Consider the following 19,265-nt stretch of genomic DNA (forward strand, 5'->3'; position numbering starts at 1 on the left):
TCTGAAGGTTTGTTTTTGTTAAATTTAACCATGCTGGACATTCATATTCTATTACTGCTGTAATATATTCTTTATAAATGTTAATTACGTTTTCAATGGATTCTCCTGTATTTTACTTGTTAATTGTTTTGGGATAGTTTCATCGTTGACACCCTTTTTCGTAATTTCGGCTATATTTGTTTTCTCTAAGTTAATTTTGAATCATAAGTTAGGCCTGAAAACTTTGCTGAAGAATTGGTGTCAAGAAGATATCTGCTCGGGTATAATTTAGGAAGTTTACTGTCTGATTTAAGTGATTGTGGAATAATAATCTTGTTTACGATATATTAATTTTAATTCTGTATTTGACAGAACTGTACTAGTTGATTTAAAACTGGTTGTAAATTGTTTGAGGTTACTGAGGATGTGTTTTAGCTCTTCCAGATGGCCATGTCATTACCAAACAGTGAAGTTTAACTAAATATTGTTTAATTGTATGATGTACAGAATAGGACTAACTACCCCTCTTTGAGGAACATAGCCTCTGGAGTAAAGTACTCCGAGTATGTGTCCTTAATATTTATTCTACATTTTCTGTCAACAGGAAAGTTGGACAGCTAGCGGATTACTTCATGTTTGTATTTTCATTTTGTATTTTATTTTTTTGCCATTTAAGTCTTAAACCGTTATGTCATACAGTGTTAAATGCTTTCTCAATATCGAGAGAGCAAACGACAGTGCAATTCTTTTGGTTAAAGCAATCTATTACGGTTTTAGTAAGCCTAACTAAATGATCAGTTGTTTGCAGAAATTTTCTGAAATCATTTTGAACTTCAGGCAATTTTCATGTAATTTCTAGAAAATTTTGAGATCTCATTGCTAATTATTCGATCAAAAATTCTACTTAGACAACTAATTAACTAACACTGCACAACAATTTGTTTGAAAAGTTTTTGCTGATTGTGAGAGGTACCTGGTGGGTATGCACAAATATAGTTTTGGTTTTGCTTCATCACGTAGGAACTCTGAGAAATAGACAGTTAACTGTTTATCGGCAATAACGTATTTATTTGCGTTTATGTTTCTAATACGCTATTAAGTTCAACATAATTAAAAGTGTTTTGCCCCTGATTTTCATTTATATTCAATGTCCGATGCATCACGATGCAGTTCCAATAGTAGTCAGCAAGCATTGACGGATTCCAGTTGCCCTGATGTTGTTTTTCCATTGTGGCAAAACTGAAGATTTCGATGAAACGGTACATGATGAACAAATTTGGATGCTATTTTTGTGATCAGCAGCCAAAAATCTATAAAGAACACCCAACAGTGTTCAAGAAGCAAAATCTTTGTTGTGCAGTGTAATCGGTCAGTAATTTTTCGGCTTATTCGCTGGTTTTTCCTTCCTTCAAGAACATAAGTACATTTGCTTGCTTTCAAGAGGCAAATGTGTATCCCGAATTAAGGGTTAGGTAAAATATACCTGATAAGATGGTCAAACAATTTTTGAGTATCCTTTTTTAAGTGTTGTTTGTATTTTGACCTTCTCCTGGTGCTTTGTTTGTTTTATGGACATTATAACCTGGGTTCTGTTATCGTGCTTATGATTTTTGGGGCTGGATCGTGATTATTATTTTGAAGGATTGTTCTAGTGTCCGAAAATCTTTGTGGATATGTCTTTATTTATGTGTGTATATTCATTTGCTTTATTGTAAAAATAGTTATTCGTATATGGTTCTTGATTTTTCTTAAACGTTTTGTTTAATTGGCCCTTAAAAGCTTCTTAGAATTCATCACGACGAGTTATTGTTGAGAGTGATATGAAGAACATCCCAGAGTCGGAGATTCTCACTGGTTTCTCCACCCAAGGAGTTTCTGCAGTGAGGCAAAGATGGAATTATAGTGCCGACAAATGTCCTCATTCTGACATTTACGTCACCACGTCCGCCTGTCACCATCAAGGTAGGTTATCTTAATTGCATAGTACGGCCATACATTCCAAACCCTCTCTGATGTTTCCAGGTCAGCGGTTCAGTCACTTGAAGACATCATGTTGTGGTTTTTTGACGTGTGCTTCTTGCAGTGGCAAGGACCATGATGCCTATGAGTGTGAAATGGACCTTCATTGCATCAGTTGCAATGGCTCTCACCCGTCCTACTTTCGTTCTTGCCCTAAATGGTTGGAAGAAAAACAGGTGCAGCGTTTGAAAATGATTCATAACATTACCTATCCTGAGGCTCGAAAATTGCTGTCCACCACCTCATCTCGGACGTATGCTGCTATACTTCGTTCTACAGCTACTGTGAGAGTGCAGGCAGGTCTCTCTGTGCCTCCAAAATAACCGTTTTCCAAACAAATGAAAAGTCTTTTGACCTCCATGGTTAAAAAAGATGATGAATCAACTTCAACACCTATTTCTGTCTCGTATATAATTTCACCAAGCCCCAAAATCCACATCTTTTGGTTTCAGGTACAGGTATTTCCTTGGATCCATCTTTTTCTCTCACCCCAAGATGCAAAACAATCATTCGTTCACGTCCTCAGTCTGGAATCCCTTTTCAGCAGCAAAAACAGAAGGTTCCCCTCCCAAATCGCCTACACGTAAATAAAAATGGCCACCCTGATACAATGGAACTGTCGAGGTTTACGTTCTAATCTGAATAACATAAAAACACTGATTGCTTCCTACTATTCTGTATGTCTCTCCTTACAGGAAACATTTCTGAAACCTGCTGATACAGTCACCTTTTGGCGGTTTTCTTTAAACAGAAATGACAGGCTGTGTGATGGACAAGTGCATGGAGGGGTGGCACTGTTGGTTGATCATCATGTGCCCACCCTGTCTTTGCCACTCGACACACCCTTGGAGACTTGAGACTTCCATATATATGGGTTACGTGGCCATTTGCCCATTTTTATTAACAATTTTTTAATGGACAGGAGATTTCAAGTTCATGTGGGTTCGACACTTTCCCGTTCTTTTCTACAGGAACTTGGAGTCCCTCAAGGCTGTGTTCTGAGTGTCACACTTTTCAGTATAAAAATTAATGCCATCACTGAACAACTCCCTCTCACTGTTGCAAACGGGATCTATGTCGACGAATTTCACATCTCATGTCAGTTGTTGAACATGAAGTATATTGAGCGATAGCTACAGAATGCCCTCAACTGTTTACTGAAGTGGACCATAGCAAACGGCTTTACCTTCTCTCTCTCTAAAACCGTTTGCATTCACTTTTCCGCCAACGGGGTTTTCACTCTGATCCTGAAATTCGTATCGATGAACTTGTGTTGCTTGGGGTTTCTGAGACTAAGTTCTTGGGCTTATCTTTGACCGTAAGATAACCTTTATACCATACATCAAGCAGCTATGTGTCACAAGAGCACTGAACATCCTCCATGTCCTCTCTACCACCACTTGAGAAGCGGATCGACGTTCTATGCTAAAGATATATCGTGCTCTTATTCGATCAAAACTCGACTATGGATCACTGGCCTATGGCTCTGCCAGGCAATCGGTCTTAAATGCTAGACCCTATTTATCACCAAGAACTTCGGCTCTGCTCTGAGGCTTTCTGCACTTCCCCAGTTCAGAGCTCATAAATAATTTCATAAACTTTTTTGCACCTCCGCCGTTTGCAATACGAGGCTGTTCAAAAAATACGCGGGCTGTTTGAATTGCGCGGCTCCAGTTGGTTCCAGGGGAATCCGCTTGATGTCGCTAGGTTTGCACAGATCTGCTGATTACGACGCCATTTCCCGATTGCAGATATCTTCATTTGTGTATTAGCTACGCGGTTTTAAGCGAAGTGCGATTTTTTCGTTTGGCGGATTTCAGAATGAATGACCTGAAGGAGCAACGACTTGCTGTGAAATTTTGTGTTAAACTTGGAAAATCTGCGACTGAAACTTTTTCTATGCTTAACACGGCTTACGGTGATGTTGCTATGAAGCGTACGGCATGTTTCAAGTGGCATGAACGTTTTAAGGATGGTCAACAGTCCATTGAAGATGATGAGCGTCCTGGACGTCCTTCCACGTCAACTGTCGACCCACACGTCGACAAAATCAACACCCTGGTGCGGGCAAATCGACGTCTGACTGTCAGGGAGCTTGCTGAAGAGTGTGGGATATCAGTTGGATCTTGTTACGAGATTTTGGCCGAAAAATTAAAGATGCACCGCGTTGCTGCGAAATTCAGCCCTCAAAACTCGTGAGTTTTTTGGCCAAACACTCGATCACTGTTCTTCCCCACCCCTCTACTCACCTGACCTTGCTCCTTGAGATTTTTTCTTGTTCCCCAAACTCAAAAGACCCTTGAAAGGAAGAAGATTTGAGACGATTCCCGAGATTAAGGCAAATTCGACGAAGGAGCTGGAGGACATTACAAAAGAAGCGTACCAAGACTGTTTCAACAAGTGGAAACACCGTTGGGATAAGTGTGTGCGTTGGGGAGGAAAGTACTTTGAAGGGGTTCGAGACCTGTATCTTCTAAATAAAGTACATTTTGTTTTATGACGTCAGTCCGCGTATTTTTTTAACAGACCTCGTATGCTTCAAAACTTTGTTTCTTACCAAAGTATTTCACCTGGAGTTGTGTTTTCCTTTCTTGGTCGGCCATACTTTTTTCAGAACAGATTATCTGCCATTGCTCCTTTTGGCCTTCGTATCCAGGCACAGTTGGATGAATTGGGTCTGTCCTTGGATAACATTGCTTTATCCACTGGTCAGCCCATCCCACCATGGCTTCTTACAGTCCCCAACTGCGACCTATCTTTAAGTCATCTGAGAAAAGTTGCCACTCCTATTTAGAAATACTGTTTTCTGTTTGCTTAACTTCTTTCGAACCATCCTTCCATTCCTATTTATACAGATGGTTCGAAATCAGGTGACTCTGTGGGCTCTGCCATGGTTTCTTGTGGTTTGGTGGTTGCGTGCAGAACCCCGTCTACATCTTCTGTGTTCACTGCTGAACTGTATGCCATTTCTCTTGCCCTGGATCACATAGAAGCTGAGCAGTACTCGAACTGCACTATTTATACTGACTCGCTTCGTTCTCTACTGGCCCTGGAATTGCTTCATGTTAGTTCATACCCTGTTCTCACCGATATTCAAATCTGACTGGCCTATTTCTCTTTTACATCTACTTCTATCCAGTTTTTCTGGATACCGGGCCACGTTGGTATTCGCGGGAACGAGCTCGTCGACACTGCAGCTAAGTCTATCTGCTCTGGCATTATCACTGCTGTGCCTGTCCCATATATGGACTATGGTCCTATATTTGAGGCTCAGCTCCGTGCCAGCTGGCAGTCGACTTGGAGTGAGCAACGCAAAAACAAGCTTTTCCATATAAAACCCTATCCTGGACTTTGGTTCTCTTGTTCCCGTAAGGATCGGAAAGAGGAAGTTGTTCTAACTAGACAGTTTTTTAACTCATCGTTTTCTTTTATCTGGAACCGATGCACCAGGTGTAGTTTGTGTAACACTTAGATCACTGTAAGCCACATTTTACTTTCTTGCCATCGTTACAACTCTCAACGACAGCGCCATTTTAAACATGTTCTGTCCCTAGGTTTGTCCATAACGTTAGACAGTGTTATTGGTGATGGTGACACTGTCCACCTTGATAAAGTTTTTAGTATTTAAAGGTCATTAATCTTTTTACTATCATTTAAGTTTTTTAATTTATACATTACACCTTTTTAATGTGGCTCTCTTTTAAAAATTACAGTTCATCTAGTTGAAATTAGAAACTGACCGTAAAATTAAGTAACTCGAAACCAGGACTGGAAAGGCCAACTTGAGGTGACTGATGGTGGTTTTTGTACTTACCTGTTAGTCTTCCTGGTGAGTTATGATTATTATAGTTACGCTACAGAAATCCCTTTACAACTTGAATCACTGTAGTTTTTCTCTTAACGTTGTAGACTAGATGTAAACATTGGTTTTACGCTATTTATTTATGTTTTAATTTTGTTTTGTTTTACTTTAATTTCCTTTTATGAATTTTACTGAATTTACTTTTAACTTTTTACCAGACGTTTAGCGCAGATAGCCTAGCTGCTTTGTGCCATAAAACACTAAATTAACCAATCAACCAAACTTTCGCAAGTATCTTTTATCTCCATCTCGACATTCAAGCACCACAGTTGATATTTGTATATTACCTTTTTAATCACATAGTCTAACTCTCAAGCTATTTTCATCGTATAGGATTTCATAACAATCTATGTTTTCCTGAAATTTTAACCATGGTTGGGCGTATGGTAGAACTAACGTTCCTTTTTCAGGTATTTCAGTTTCTTGTACAATCTTCATCACTTGTGCTGCAATGGTTTTTACTTTTTCACAGACGCGAATTAACTTATTGGAAGATAATTCACCAGTATGCTGATCTAGTTAGTGGTTTATACAGCACGATTGTACTCTTGCATCACTGAAACTACACATTTATTCATACGTTCTTGACTTTTCACATTTTATCAGCCATTTCAGTCAACTAAAATCAAGTACTAAATAAGTAATAGTGGTAGCGTTCCTTTTTTTTCTTACTGTATTGGCATTCAAGGTGTGTTATTACACAATTTGAAAGTGTAATTGCATGTTAATACTACCATAAATCTGTGAGAATGCCTATATAATTCACTATAGCATTAGTGAATTTAATTATTGGTACAGTCGTTGATCGAAAGGAGGGGAGCCAAGAATAGGGCGCGAAGGGATCTTTGAGCACTTATGGAGTGAAGGGGATTCCTTGGGCTCATGCTAGCTTTACTAGTCTTCCCTCTTCTCTGTTCAGAAGGACAGGTTCTGAGTTAACTAACGGTTTTATTATTTTTTCGTTACTGTTAATGTTTGTATTGATATATTTAATGGTATCAAATAATGTTTCTAGATGTATTTAAAATACATGAACAATATTTATGTTTCTTTTAAAAATAAATTTAATTAATGTGTTTAACATGTGGACTGAAGTTTCTGTGGACTTTAACATTTTTTTGTTTTGTTTTGAGACACGTTTTATATTTTTTATCCTTCACCAGGTTAATATTCTGTGTACACAAAATCTTAATCAAATTTATTTGGAGAAAGTGTCCAATTTATTTTTCCCCTTCATTTTTGCATACAATTTGATAGCGTTAATATAACTTAACACTTGCGATGAAGTAGGAATTTCTATCTCCTCACTATCTTTTCCATTTTGTTCATCTTCTGAATTTCTCGCATTGTTACCATCTTGCAATTCTATTATAGATTTTAAATCAGTTTCATCAGTTTTTGTTAAGACATTCTTGTCAACGTTCACACAATCATCTGCATCAATCTTCTCAATCAGAGTTTAGATTTCACTAGAATCGTCATAAAAAAACAACTTTTTTTAAAAAAAATGAGGGTATTAAGTAAATTTTAAAATTAGGGAAGATAAGAATTTATTTTTTTTCGTGAGAATTATTAAAAGAGTAGAATTTTGCACTTAAAAGACAAATATATTTTTTGCAAATCATGAATCTAATTTAACTGTAAAAATAATGACGACAGAAAAAAAGAACAGAATATATTTAACCAACACTTACTGTAACAAAATCTTCGAGAATTTATTAATATTTAAAGAAATTATTAATCAAACAAGAATTTATTAACATTTAAAGAAATTATTAATCAAACAAGAATTTATTAACATTTAAAGAAATTATTAATTAAATAAGATATTAATATTTAATCAAAAACATTTTTTCCGCCTTACTCAGGTTCTAATCCTATTTGTTGATAGATGAGGTAGGTGAAAGACAGTTTTCCGCCTTTTATAAGATAAATCTTAAGATAATGCTGCAAACGTTTGATATTTCTGGCGGGTATAGGTTTTACTGTATGTCTTTACAAAATTATGTTTTAGTTCCAAACACAAGTGAATTTTAGTTGGTAGACTCAGGTTTTTAGGTTCAAAATATGTACATTAAAATTATATTTTTGAGAAAGGAGAATTTGGAAATCGTTTGCTTTATTTTTATGCATTAATTTAAAATTTTGTGTACTATTAATGTTTTAAGTTATTCATACCGCAATAAAACCATGAACTTGATTATCTCACGTACATGTTCTGACTTACTGAAATATCAAGGAATCTTCTCTGTATTGCCCTTAGGGATATAGCGGTATATCTGTGGACTTATAACGCTCGCATCCGGGTTTTGATTCCCGTGGAGGGCAGAGCACAAATGCCCATTGTGTAGCTTTGTGTTTTGTTACAAACAAACCAAAATTCTCCGAACTTATTATTTATCTGAGATTTTGTTTTGCATATGTGAAAAATGTATTTCGTTAGGACAAAACGTTTTACTTATTTGTTATACGCCAGAGGGCACTAACAACAGAAAGATGTTGAGTATGAAGATAGAGGAACAGTAGACGTTAAATCAACGCTATTCAAACACAAAAGTTAAACCTTAACTTGCCGGGAATGAGCAGTACAGCGTAATGAAAATAAACATATTTCTACTTTATATGTACACTGTTACATATTCACGAATCATAATTTACAAAGTTTAGTAAACAAATATGCATTCGTGCTAGAAATATTTTGTTATTTGCACATGAAGGAATAGTGGATAGATTCTTCAAGGACAGTTCCTTAACTTTTAATCGATCTCAACACATTTAGAATATGCCATAAGAGATAGACGTTTTAAACAATCCACCTGTTACACATTAATACCAGTTGGAAAATAATTTATAATTGAGACGGAAATATATTTAGCTGCTGTTGAATTAAATGATAATTATTATCATTTAGTTGGTTGTTTTTCTCATGTTACTCGTCAGTTTATTTGTATATCGTGGTCGATGTCAATAAATATTTAAAGTATAAGTGTTATTACTGTAAGAGACAGTAAATGTGTAATGATGTCACTAATTTCGAACCTTGTATTCTCCTTATCTGCTTTATCATCCAGATGTAACTAGGCTTCGGTTGTAAAGTTCAACGATAACAAATGATTTCGTATTCAATTCTAGATAAATTAGTTAGTTCTTCCAATAGGCCTTTTTTATTCAACTAACAATCTTTTTGCAACATACAACACTGTTAAAAAAAGGCTTAGCTACCAATGACAGCGTAGATTTTAGATAGAAGGGACGGGACTGTTGTACTAGAGATTTCTGCATAAGCTCATAAGTATGACGGTAAGTTTTTGTTGTTGTTTTTTTAAGTTTAAAATGCTTTCTAAGGTCTAACTTATTGAATAATCAAACGGGAACAATTTTTAGGTGACTGAACACACAAGAAAAAAATACTCGAAACATTTAACATTTCTTCACATTATAAAGACATTTTAAGGCACCTTATAATAATAATAATTAATATTCGAATACGTCAGTATCTTTTGACATCTTTATAGCCCTTACATTTTTAAAATAACTGTGAAAGATAATTCACTTAATTTTAAATCTATTAGAAGCGTGTTACTGTAAAGGAAAGAATGTTTGGTATATAATAAGATTTGTTCTAAAAGGAGGGAATACTAACAAAAGTGTACTTCAGATAATTAAATACAGGCTGTACTCTAGCTGTAGTATACTAGTGAAAAATAATGGAAGTGATGGTTGAAATTTGCATAAGAACTATTACTTTTAACAATATTTCAAGGCTAGAGCCTTCATCATATAGTGCACAACTGTCATAATTAAACAATTTGTATTGGTGTGTTTTCATTCTATATTTATGACAAAAACCCCAAAACTCAGTTAATTTTGTCCATTATTTACATTTACTGAATAGAGGAAAGGAAGCCAATCAGTATCATCCTTCCACCCATGTTAAGGGATTAATTGTTACTTTTATAACGCACCGAGAACTCCGAAATTCAGAGCTCTACAGCCGGGCCAATTTCGTCACTGTAACTAAATGAATGAAAAACAAAATGTTGTTTTAAGTGTAAAACTACTAAGAGGACTATCTTCATTCTGTCCACCACGGGTAACTAAACCCCGAATTTAAGCAATTTAGATCTGTAAACTTATCGCTGACCCATTGGGGGACCATTGTGGTGTGATGGAAAGATAGGATGGAAGGAAGAAATACATATAATAAAATGTTTCGTATAGATGGAAAGGAAAAGCTGTAAAAATAGTGTAAATAAGGTCTAGTTGAAAATTCAAAACTGTAATATTATTTTAACTTTATCATACCAGTTACAGTTTCATACCTGTGACACGTAATAATATCCCATCATGTTATGCCTCTCGTCTGTTTTAGTTATGTGTGCAAGAGTTAATCTCCTTAGTTTAACCCCCAAATGTTTACCTTAGTTTTTCGACCTAATGCTTAGAAGACTTGAGATTGATAAATATGAGAGGTATTGTTTAAAGGAACAAACTGGTAATATGTTTTTAAATGATTTAATAATTAAATTTGGTTAAATACAGTACTTTCTTCTAATGTTAATACAAAACATTTGTTTATTTTAAGCACAAATCTACAAAATGGGCTATCCGTGCTGTGCCCATCATGGTTATCGAAACCCGGTTTTTATCGTTATAAGCCTCCAGACTTAAAGATAAATGTATTTCTTACCTTCGAAAACTATCTCCCTTTTTATTTAAACTGAAATCGAGCGTGGCTGAAAATTTTCTAACCCACGTGAAGTTTCAGGGCTGGGAGTTCTGTTGGATTGTGTGCCAGACCGTACAGCTAGCTGCAGGCCAACTGTTTGGGCCCAATCTGGTCGCAGCAGATAGCCCGATGTGGCGTTTTAAAAGACACACACACATGTGTAACCGAAACATTTTATCTAGTTTACTAAAATACGGTAAAAATATAAAAATAATGAAAAAATTATGTCAAATTATTTGACGACTGAAAATGATCGTCTGACAAAATACTATTGAACTACTAAATTTTTACACTAATCGGAAATTAATAAGTTTTTTCATTTCCCAGAACTCATCTCTTTATCTATGATTAGTACATAATAACTGATGACCAAACTACTGGTTCAGCAGCAAGCTTGAAAGATTATACAACTAAAATCTAGGATTCGATTTCTGATATGGACACGGTACAGTTAGTTCTTTTGTGTGGCATTACGCTTAAAACAAAATTTGGAATAAAAAAGTTAAAACTTTAGATATATATATATTTTTACTAAATTCTTCTTAAAATGCTTTGCTTACAGCGTCCAATAGAAAACATACAGCCTACTGCGCATGCTCAGCTCAGTTTGAAAAACATATACATCTTCTACTTTGATACAAAAATTTCTTATATATTTGTCACTATCGCGTTGCAGATAATCATTGTAATCGGATTTATCTAGTTCACGACTTTTTTATCATCATAGTAATGAAAAGTATGATCCACATGCTTCACGTGATTTCGTAACAATTTTAAACGTGAGAAATCAGCAGAGACAAAAATCTCTCTTTCTCTTGTTACATATTATAATTTATCTCGGACGAGTCTCCGATTTATTATGTTAGGTACTTTACATACTATGATTTCAAATAACCGGAAATTTAAATTTAGAAATTAATTCAATGTCGATATGTATTAAATTTATTATATTTGCCGACAAGACTGATACACAAATATATTTTAATATTAAAAAAACAACACAATTTAAAATAACGGTTATTACAAATAATTATTTATATACAAATATTTCACAAACACACAAACAATATTCACTCTTTTACTTGGTCTGGAACTGAGTATTTTATGAACGGTCACGGTCCACGACGAGTGTGCGCCTGGCACCTGGTGGGTTAAGGCGTTCGACTCGTAATCTGCGGGTCGTGGGTTCGAATCCCGGTCACACCAAACATGCTCGTCCTTTCAGTCGTGGGGGCGTTATAATGTGACGGTCAGTCCCACTATTCGTTGGTAAAAGAGTAGCCCAAGAGTTGGCGGTGTGTGGTGATGACTAGCTGCCTTCCCTCTAATCTTACACTGTTAAATTAGAGATGGCTAACGCAGATAGCCCTTGTGTAGCTTTGCGCGAAATTCAAAACAAACAAACTCACGACGAGTGAATTTATTTTATGTTGATATATTGGCTTGACGGGAATGCTAGCTAGCTCTATTCTTAACACGTGGGGTTTTCCTAATGACAATATCTAATGTCCTCGTAGAGATACTAACGTCGAAAGTTAATTCATTAAAGTTTGTAATGTTCAATATTTATAAACATTCTTTGTGCAGTTCTGTAGTTTTCCGATAAATAAACGTTAATCACAATTATACAGACAGTAGCTGTCCAATATATAATAATATTTACTGTCTTTTGGCGCATCAATTTATAAACTTTTAGGCGAGGTTCTAGAAAGTTCAATTGACAACAATACTGGTAATTACAATGTTGTTTCTTACTCTCGAGTATCTTATAGAAATTTAAAGAACAGGCAGAACTTGCGCAATACATATTTAACAATAAGCATGTATGCATCAAACTGAAACAAACGCAGATAATAAGATAAGTGTATAATAGTAAATCCATTACATTCGATCAGCGCCCGCGTCGTGCTAAACATGCTCGCCCTCCCAGCCGTGGGGGTGTATAATGTGACGGTCAATCCCACTATTCGTTGGTAAAAGAGTAGCCCAAGAGTTGGCGGTGGGTGGTGATGACTAGTTGCCTTCCCTCTAGTCTTACACTACTAAATTAGGGACGGCTAGCACAGATAGCCCTCGAGTAGCTTTGTGCGAAATTCCAAAACCAAACCAAACCATACATTCGATCAAAAGGGATTCAAAACAAACTTGTTTTCAGGAGCTATACCCTAAACGGTTCCAAACTCTTGTGTTACTACCGCCTATATCTGAAAAAAAGTACGACTGATTTCGTTATTATTCTAAAGGTGTCATAAATTTTATCAAGACTGAGTCTTTCTTTGATGAGAAATGAAATAAAATGACTGTTTCTAGGGGTAAATAAGCCAGTAGTTGTAATTAGCCCCTTACCTTTTATCTTGGTTTTTACTATGTGACCGATCTCAGACTCTGTTGATACGTTTGTTAACCAAGCTTTAATACTATCTTAGTTTTACCCCTTTATTTACTTGTGGAAATTCTTTACTGCCCTGTTTTCAATCATTTATTTAGTTCGCATATCTTCGTTTCCAGTTTTCACGTTTTCCTATCCCAGTGTTTTTAAAGCAGAGTTTTCATTTATCAAGTTCTTTATTCCTTCTTCTCTTGGTTCAGTTTATTAATCTTGGCAACTTTACTTGGGTCATTTTCTCTTCTGGTTCTTCTGTTATAGGACCAGGTGGTTAAGGCATTCGACTCGCGGTCTGAGGGTCGCGGGTATATCTTGTTAACCTTAATTTGAATATATTTAAATTAAATATAATATAAGAAAAAGTGAAACTAAACAAATACGCTTTTAACTCAAATTTATTATACTTGTCATGGCTTATGGTCAACACTGTCATTTAAGACTAATTAATAATTAGTCAGTAATTTTGTGTACAACTAGGTATTAATAATTTAAGCATTTTCATCTTACTCTTCGGTCCAGCATGGTCAGACGGTTAGAGTGCTTGACTCTAATCCGCGGGTCGCGGGTTCGAATCCCCTTCACGCCAAATATGCTCGCCCTTTCAGTCGTAGGGGCGTTATGAGTCACGATTAATCCCATTATGCGTTGGTAAAAGAGTACACTAAGAGTTGGCAATAGGTGGTGGTGACTAGCTGCCTTCCCTTTAGAGTCCATTAAGACTTTATTAAAGTTCGGCCTGTGTTGATTTTCAGTGAGGTGGAGTTTGTTGTGAAAAGATTCGCGAAGTCTTAGTTTTCGAGAGGATTCCGGCAGGTCGGAAAGTTTGAGTTCATTAACGTATCTGTAATTTGGGCAGAGGTTGAGACCTCTACTATGGAGACTGAGTTCTGGTTCAGAAAGATATACAAGAAATATAAATACAAAACTGAAGAGTCTCGCAATTTGGGAATGAAACATTTTAATCAGCTATCGGATTTAAGCTTGAACAGGTTTATTTTTCCTTCAAGACAAAGCCTACAGAACTTGAAATATCCATTGCCGTTAGATGACTTTCGTTTGATATCTATTTTTAGATCATGTGCAATGTAGATTGCATTAAATATAGATAGGTCACAAACAGAAATCGTGTACTGAATTAAAAGTTTCTAAAACATTTTAATACTTCCTTTTTGAAAGACGACCTTATAAAAAATAATTATTTGATATAAAACTAGATGTTCATGTGTTTGACGCAAAGCAATACAATAAGCCATCTTGGGAAATCGAACTCTGGACTTTACTGTTGTAAGTACGTCAACTCACCGTTGACCTAACGGGAGACTACATATTTAAAAGGAACAACAAAATCAAATTTGAAATAGGCAGATAGTCTATAATGACTTTTGTCTGTATGTAGTTCTTCTCTCTCTTTTCCAGCATAGAAAACCCTCGAGTAACTTTGCGCAAAATTCCAAATAAATCGAACCTCTCTTTCATCGTAATCCTAGGACTAATTAAAATAAGTTTCCTCTTTATACATTATGTCAAACGTAACCTTAAAACATTTTCCTGTCATGAATAATTCCTTTTTAAATATTGGCATTCGATTATTCAAAATTTATGATAGGTGTGGGCTGATTTCTGGAGAAGTCAGTTAATCTTATAGTTTTAAACTACCTTACAAGTGTCTGTTTAGTTTAGGTTTTCTAAGGAATATAACACATTATACAGTTGTTAGAATTAAAATTAATGTATTAAATTCTACAGTTTTTCTGATTGAAGTGAGTGAATCAAATTTTACAATAGTTTGAATTGAAATTAATGTGTTAAACTGTACAGTTGTTCTGATTAAAATGAATGGAACAAATCCTACAAGGTCGGGAGATCAATACCGATCCAAAAAATTAAAAAAAGTGAAATTACTATAACGTCATACCGATAAATTGTCCATGTTTATTTGTCAAAGATTTAATTTGACAAAGCGTAATATAAAGGAATGTGTCTTCAGGTATACAGGGAGGGACGTTCACAAGTTATGGTAACATGAACAATACAAGCAGAGTCGTATTAATCTGTATTAAATGGCCTTCAAATAAAAGAAAAAATAATAACATAACTAAAAAAGTGGATGTCTCATGGAAAAAAAATATTGCATTTGTGTTTTATGACAACAGTTATTTCAGTCGTTTTATACGTATATTAGACTTGCAAACGAAATCTAGTTCAGAGGCCTTTCGACAAAATTTGTTCTGGGTCTTCAACTCCATAATGCGGTCCTGATTCAGAGTCCCTGGAGATAACGATGTGTGCCTAGGCCTTAAAATTTTCTTGCACCACCCGTATTTGGTGTTCTGTGTGATGGATCAAATTAAGATTGATTTTGTATTTTTTTTGAATTCCGCACAAAGCAACTCGAGGACTTTCTGAGTAAAGTGTATCTGATTTAACAGTTACAGACTAGAGGGAAGGCAGCGAGAAAACAACATCCACAGCCATCTCTTGGGCTACTCTTTTGATCAAGTTAATAGAACTGACCTTCACATTATAATGCTAAAAAAGTGTGAAAGGGTCGTGGAGTAGCCTGATCTCTCCTTGCTGGAAGGTCGACTTCCTGTGACAAGCTATTAAACAGTTGCAGTACCTCTTGTTTGAAATTAGTTGTGGAGTAGCCTGACCCTGCTGGAAGGATGTCTTCCATTGATTTACGGTTCAAAAGTCATATTCTTCAAAATGCTAAATTTCTGGCATTGCACACTAAATCATAACAGCGTAATAAAGAATTTCGCATCGAAAAGTTGTTTAATGTGTTCCTTCTAAAAAGGGATAATTTTAGGTGCTTATGCATTTACAAATCACCAAATTTGAAAGTAATTGCAACAAGAGAGTCAGTGTCTTCAAGCTGTGCATTTGCAACTACTGTAATGGCTCGAGATAAGGTTTTAGATGGACAAACTGGTATCAGAAAACATTAACAACCATCTGAGGCCATTTCATGAAAGTAATTCTGAGAATTTAACATACAACAAAAATGTCAAACCTTTGACATCCAATCAAATAAATATTTTATGAAATAAGACTGCAGGAAACGGATAACTTAAAAGAAAACAGTTAAAGTGGTTCATAATTAAGACATCCCTTCAACGTAAAAAAAATATCTATGATTGAAGCAATTTAGTAATTATTTCACTTATAGTAATTGGATTGTAGCCGTAGAAACATTAACACAATAAAACAATCTTTTTTTCAAGTCAAACACAATCCAAGATAAAGGCAATTGTATTTTGTGCTACGTTTACTGTAAAGCTATATTCTCAAAGACATTTCTCGACAAACTATCACATTTTTGTAGTACCAAAAGTAGTTTACTAGGTGTTTTAACAACATCTATCTAAGGCTTCTGCTTGAATCACAAAACAGTAAAGTTTTTTTAAAAGCTGGGATGGACCAAATGGTTAAAGTTAAAGAGTTAAAATCGACAGGTAGGTAAAATTCACTTATAAAACAACCTACAATTGTTCTTTTCAGTTATTAAAAGTATGTTTTCAGTAATGTTGAAAAAGATGTTGTAGCTCATAGAAACTTATCACAGTGTATAACGCAATTAAACAATCTTTATTTAAAGCCAAACACAATCAAAGATAAAGTATTATGTGGGACATTCATTGTGGAGCTATATTCTCAAAAGACATTTCTCGAGAAACTACTACATTTGGTAGTTCCAGCAATATTTATGATCAAGTCTACGATGATGCTAGTGGCTCAAAGTTGGTCCCATCTTTAGTCAATTTATTTTTGTGCGTCTGTGAAAAACAATAATTAGAAAATTGCTCGCAACAGTTTAAACTTCTCTAACTATTGTAGATATGTGGGTGATACTTCTTTAAGAACTCCAGTCAAATTACTGACTATCTTCAACAACATTTGCAACGTTGAGACATTAGGAACATCATAAACTTTCATTTCTGGACACTTTAATAAAAGTAATTTCAAACTTAAAGTGTACCATAAAAAAACTTTTAAGGAATTGTACGTTCATTTTATAAGTTATATTTCAAATGTTTTAAAGATAATTTTAGTTAAAACACTGTTTCCTGATGTCTATAATACATCCAGCACGTATGAGTTTTACATAAAGAATTTAATAACATCAAATAATTCTTACATAAAAAGGATACTCCAATTTTTGTCATCTAAAAAAGTCCTGCAGTGGGTCAGCGATAAATTTAAGGTTTAGTTTGTTTGGTTTTGAATTTCTCGCATAGCTACACGAGGGTTATCTGCGCTAGCCGTCCCTAATTTAGCAGTATAAGAGTAGAAGAAAGGCAGCAAATCATCACCACCCACCGCCAACTATTGGGTTACTCTTTTACCAACAAATAATGGGATTGACTGTCACTTTATAACGCCCCCACAGGTGAAAGGGCGAGCATGTTTGGTGGAACGGGGATTTGAACTTGCGATCCTCGGATTACGAGTCAAGTTCCTTAACCACCTGGCCATGCCGGTCCATTTAAGGACTTAAAATGCCAAAATCAGGAAAAGAGTTGCTCAAAGTTGAAAGAGTGCAGAGTGTTCACTATGTGCCTTTGCACTCAAAAAATAAGAAAGTAACACACATAGAATACTTCGTAATTACTTAAGTAAGAGAAGTGTCATTACGTCACATATATTTAAAGTTTCTAAATATCCGATTATTACATATTTACCATGCATGAGTAAATATTGTATAATTATTAATAATTAGTTAAAAATGTCATACAAAAGTTGTATCTGCAAACACAGTTAAGGTGTGTGTTTAAACCTAATATCATCTACGATTTTGTTTAAGGTTTAAGGGCCAAATTCCAGCAATACAATCACCATATGTAGTTTATAAATTTACTTGTCCTAGCTCTCAGTGAGGCTACATTGGTTTTATTTAAATAAAATTGTTAATGCGAGTGAAAAAAAACGATAACCTAGTTTGAAGATGCACCTGGAGATCATGATGTTGTCGTTCATTTTAATTGGTGTAAGATGTTAGGTTACCATAGTTTTTTTTCACTCGCAAGGATGAACAAACTTTCTAAATAAAAGAGAGCTTGCTTGTTATAAGGCGGAGACTTGAGATTAAGGTTCTCGAAATTTCTAATAAACTACGTTCGGTACTAAAGAAAAGGGAGCTATATGTATATTAATTTGTTAAAATCTCTAACTATCTCATACAATTGTGGCTGAGAAAACTGGTGTTATATACTAATAATAATGATCTTCTCGGGTTACAGGCGTTATAAGAGTGACCGTCAGTTACTCTTATTTCGAAACAAGGGATGTTGCATCGTTGGAACATAACCTAGTATTTCAGTGGAAATGATCACTATTCCTTTACATTATATTATAAAATGCGGTAATCTTTCCGACGAGAAAGATCATGTGAATGATCTAGTTTTGTGAATAAATTAGTGAATCCCTCAGTTGACATTCCATATTAACACTCAATAGAAAATACGTTGAGAAATTCTAAAATTTTAATATCAACTTGAGAGGGGGGCAAACACATGATATGCTTTCATGCCACAGTAATATGTAGAAACAGACCGTACCGTCATGAACTAATATCAGTTATTTATAGGAAATGTTACATCAGTGTGTTAGATGTGGTGTTTGGCGATTTAGTCACATTTTGTCTTCTTAGATCGCTCGGAAGTGGTTGATTCTCGCAACTTTAATAACAGTTCTGGGTTGTGGTACAGTGGCCATCATCGCTGTGGTACTAACTTTTAGGAAAACTGTCGGTAAGCTTGCTATTTGTGCAATGTTTGTTTTGTTAGTATGTTAAATTACATCTTGTATTATTAATGTGTTCAATGTTGATTACGAAAACTGAGAGTTATTGATATGAAATGGATTTTTATTATATATGTATTAATAGTTATTTTATAACTATTTACATTCATCATGATATATACGTCCTATTATAATCTATAATGTCAGCTTGGTATGTTTTCGTAAGTTTTAAATGTCTTATTTAATAAGCAAAAAGGCATGTCAACAAGTTTCATATAGTAAAAAGAAAATGCTGACAAAATCACAAAGCACTTCATTCTTAATTTTATAATATATGGCGAGGCCCGGCATAGCCAGGTGGTTAAGGCACTCGGCTCGTAATCTGAGGGTCGGGTTCGAATTCCCGTCACACCAAACATGCTCGCCCTTTAAGTCGTGGAAGCGCTGTAATGTTACGATCAATTCCACTATTCGGTGATAAAAGAGTAGCCTAAGAGTTGGCGGTGGGTGGTGATGATTAGCTACCTTCCCTCTCGTCTTATACT

At 35.2% G+C, this 19,265-nt stretch overlaps 1 protein-coding gene across 1 annotated transcript in view; it reads left to right on the forward strand.

Moving 5' to 3' along the window:
- Positions 1 to 9,001: 9,001 nt before the first annotated feature.
- The window catches only part of LOC143231366 (neprilysin-1-like), a 67,887-nt gene continuing 57,623 nt past the window's right edge, over positions 9,002 to 19,265 (forward strand). Inside the window, exons 1-2 of the mRNA XM_076465910.1 lie at positions 9,002 to 9,160; positions 18,629 to 18,728. Of these exons, the coding sequence (XP_076322025.1) occupies positions 9,155 to 9,160; positions 18,629 to 18,728 (106 nt within the window). The 5' untranslated portion in view covers positions 9,002 to 9,154. The remainder of the gene's footprint in view (positions 9,161 to 18,628; positions 18,729 to 19,265) is intronic.

The sequence above is a fragment of the Tachypleus tridentatus genome, chromosome 11, assembly GCF_004210375.1.
Source record: "Tachypleus tridentatus isolate NWPU-2018 chromosome 11, ASM421037v1, whole genome shotgun sequence".
In the NCBI taxonomy this organism is placed as follows: domain Eukaryota; kingdom Metazoa; phylum Arthropoda; class Merostomata; order Xiphosura; family Limulidae; genus Tachypleus; species Tachypleus tridentatus.